This window comes from Crocuta crocuta, unplaced genomic scaffold, assembly GCF_008692635.1.
Source record: "Crocuta crocuta isolate KB4526 unplaced genomic scaffold, BGI_CrCroc_1.0 scaffold84, whole genome shotgun sequence".
NCBI classification, from domain to species: Eukaryota; Metazoa; Chordata; class Mammalia; order Carnivora; family Hyaenidae; genus Crocuta; species Crocuta crocuta.
Window position 1 is genome coordinate 7,963,159 of NW_027530213.1, and position 3,528 is coordinate 7,966,686.

General features: G+C 56.1%; 1 protein-coding gene across 1 annotated transcript in view; it reads left to right on the forward strand.

The window, feature by feature from the left end:
* The window catches only part of URB1 (URB1 ribosome biogenesis factor), a 70,886-nt gene extending 69,036 nt beyond the window's left edge, over positions 1–1,850 (forward strand). The window contains exons 40-41 of the mRNA XM_077765509.1: positions 2–55; positions 1,077–1,850. Coding sequence (XP_077621635.1) covers positions 2–55; positions 1,077–1,258 — 236 coding nt within the window. The 3' untranslated portion in view covers positions 1,259–1,850. The remainder of the gene's footprint in view (position 1; positions 56–1,076) is intronic.
* The last annotated feature ends 1,678 nt before the right edge of the window (positions 1,851–3,528 follow it).

Genomic DNA, 3,528 nt, shown 5'->3' on the forward strand with positions numbered 1-3,528 from the left:
GCCGGCGAGGCCCTCTGCCTCTCGTCCCTGAGGGAGCAAGATGGAGCCACTCGAGGTGAGGCTGGGTCGCCGGTCATAGGCCGAAGGGATGCGCCTCTGGGTTTGGGGTCTGGAGCCATTCCTGGCTTTTAGAGCCTGTCCGGGGCACTCCTGATGAAGAGTGGATGGGGCCCAACCCAAACCCTGTTTGCCATGGGACCGTGAACGAGAAGGGAGAGGAAGCCTCTGGTGTCCAGGAAAAGCCCGGTGAGGAGAGAGTGTGTTTGCAGTGGAGAAGCATGTTCCGTGGGAACCGCTGCGGGGCGGCATCTCTCCTTCATGTCGGCCGGTGCTCCAGTGCAGATGACGCTTCACAGCACGTGCAGGTGGATGAGTGGGCACAGATGCGTGTGTGGTGTGCACATGTGCATTTGTGCAGATTTGTGTATATGTGCACAGGCATGAAAATATGCACAGAGTTTCTGTGCTGGGCATTTGGCAGGTGCTTAGTGAAGGATTAAGCGCAGGAATGAACGAGTGAACCAGCAGCAGAGGCATTAAAAGGCCATAAGAGAAGAGAGGGAGGCTGAGCACATGCATGTGGCCTCCTCCATCACAGAGGGCTGTGCCTTTCATGGAGGGGTGTAAGGGGGCAGGAGAGGGGGTGGGCCAGCAGCCGGGGCAGGTGAAACCCCCCCTCTCCTCCAGGGGGTGACCTCTTCTTCTCTGGACGCTGTCAGGGAGTGGAGTGTTTTGACCAAAGGTGTAAAGTGATCCTTGGAACCTCTTTTCAGACCTCAAGTCTGGTTCTGAGCTCAGGTGGTCAGAACCCTGGAGAAACTGGGCTTGTAGTAACTTGTTTTACGTTCCACACACGTTGATCAAATAAAAAGATGAATTTTGAAAATAAAAAAGATTAACCCCAAACTGAAGCAGAATTCATTTGAACACGTGCTCACCTCCCATTACCAGAGGCACGTGGCACCATTGAGGCACCGAACAAAGCTCCCGTGTCCTCAGGCATGTGGCGGGGGTGACTTGTGTCCCGGCGGGGTAGCTTGGTGTCCTAATGGCCATGTCGTCCCCCTCTTCCTCAGCCACCGCAGCGTTCCTGGTGTCTCTGTACATTAAGGACATCTGGCTGGGCACTCAGCGGCCCGACACCCTCCTCAGCCACATCCAGATGATCCGTGAGGCCACAGAAGACACACCAAGGGGTGACGAGGAGGCCGTCATCACGCTCTGCAAGGACATTGCCGCCTCGGTCCCCAAGGCTTGATGCCCTGCCGTCTGGCGCCTTCTGGTTCTAGAAGGTCAGTTGAGTCCAGGATCTCCATGGAAAGCACGTAAAAGGACAAGTTCTGTAGATACGGACTCGGTTTCCTGACAAGCGAAGTTGGCTTATAAGCTCCGGCGACCCTGCGACATGGCGGTCAGAGCCATCTCGGGCCTGGGTGCTCCCGGGCAGGCCCTGCGGTGCTCACACAGGGAAGACCCTCTCAGCCTCGGTGCTCTTTCCAGAAAACCCCTCAAGCCGAGGTAACGCCTCTGCTGCGCACCAAGGGGGTTGTGGATGTTAAAGCTTGTTAAAGCTACGATGTCGGAGACTGGAACGCATCAGATTCCGCATCAGCGAGGACAAGTGAAGCTCCGCCCACCTTTCCAGGAGTCCAACACAGCTTTGTAGGCCTTTGGAGTGAATGAGCCGGTGTTGATTATTTTAGTAAATAAAAGGATGTTCGGCTAAATCCTCACAGAATAAAAGTGATTTGACCTCTGCCTTGGGAAGAAAGCCTGTGTTTTGGAAAACATTGTTTCAAAGGGGGGACTTGGGGTTTTATAACTTGTTAATAAATGTCTATTTTTGTTAAGGTTTTGTGTTTTGCTTATTGATGGTAAGTGGTCATTTCATTTCACAGAAGCCTGTGTCTAAGAGGTCTGAGAGGTCTGGATGTGATTCTTAACATTCCCTTAGCGGTTGGCGCAGCGGCCGCAAACCCGGTGGGATCATGGCGTGGCCTGGGAGCTTGCGTGGCCCACGTCCCTCCCGCATGCCGGACCCCTGAGGACTGCGACTCATTTCTGGTTGTTTTTAATGACCTCAGATTTTTAACCAGGATACGAATGACGCCTGTCTACCTCCAGACCTTCTGCCGCCTGTGGGCTCATTGTCTCGAAAGCAGGGAGCGGACCCTCCCCCCAAAACACCCGCAACAGTGTTTTCCAAGAACATTCCCATGTCAGGATCTGACTTTTAGAGTCAAGTTAGAAAAGCCTCGTGTTCTTTCTCACCCCTTTCCTGTGTCTCTGGAGCTCACGAGTCCCCCCTCCCTCCTCTCCCTTTCTAACCCACCGCCCCCAAGTCCGGTGGGGCCGAGCCTGCGTCGTGTGGGGAAGTGATCGTCAGCCCAAGGGTTGGGGCATCTGCGCTTTGCACTCGGGCGCTGCCTCCCTGCCAGGGCCGGGCTGCTGGGTGCTAGCCGTGGGGCTCCTTCGGAGGCCTCACACCAGAGGCCGTGGAAAGCCGCCCAGGTGGGACCCCTCTGCACATTCTGGTGCAGACCCCCTCCTCTTGGGCTCTGTCTTTTAAAGGCTTTGGGGAGGTTGGGAGTGAGACCCGGTGGCCGGTGTGTGTGCCCTGTCTTGGTAAGAGTGGGTGTTGGTGGGGGATAGGAAAGAACTTCCCAGGCCTTTCCCGGGTGTCCTGAAGAAGGTTCCAGTCGGCTTGGAACTCAGGGTTGGTAGATATTGCAGGAGTAGTAGTTGAAGCTAAAAAGTGGCCCAATGAAGATCAGCAAGCAAATGGGTTTTTTAAATTCACGTATGTTTTATTTTTCTCCCCTTACCAAAGTATGCAGGTTAAAGGCGCTAAAACTCAGCAGTATCTGGGCTGCTTCCCTGTGCTGGATGGGCTAGTGCCAGCCTCACATGATGCATGTCGGCGCCTCTGTGACCCCGTCACCCCCCCTGCTACATGTGAGCAGGCTTTCTGAAGGCACATGCATGTCCAGCCTGGTCTGAGCTCACCGGTCCGCCGGTGTCAGTGCTACAACTGAGAGTTCCATCTTCAGGGAGAGGTCCCTGAAGCTTGTTCCTGTTTCAGCTGCTGCTGTGGGGGTCCCCTTCGAAGCCTGGTTCCGGAAGAGAGCAGGGTGGTGGGTTGCGGGGCAGGATAGAGGGGCTCCGGCCACTGCCGCCGCTCAGGGTGGGATGCTGTGCTGTGTGGCTCGGTGCCCACACTCGGGGCAGCTTGCGGGCCGCCTCCGGATGCAGAGCGGGAGCTTAAAGCCATGGCCCCAGGGGCGTGCTGGGCGGTGCTGGGCGTCGTTCCTGTAGACAGAGCGGATGGGAGGCAGGCATCAAAGCCGGTGAGAGAACTTACTGGATGCTTTCTCATTATACCCTCCTGCCTGCCCAAAGCCCATAGAGAAGGCGCTGGAGGCAGGGGCATCTCTGCCCAGGGAGCAGACCCTGGGGGAGAGTCAGCCCAGCTCATAGAGGTCACCCTTGTGCAGAAATGGAAGATACCAGGCCGTGCTTAGTGGTGAC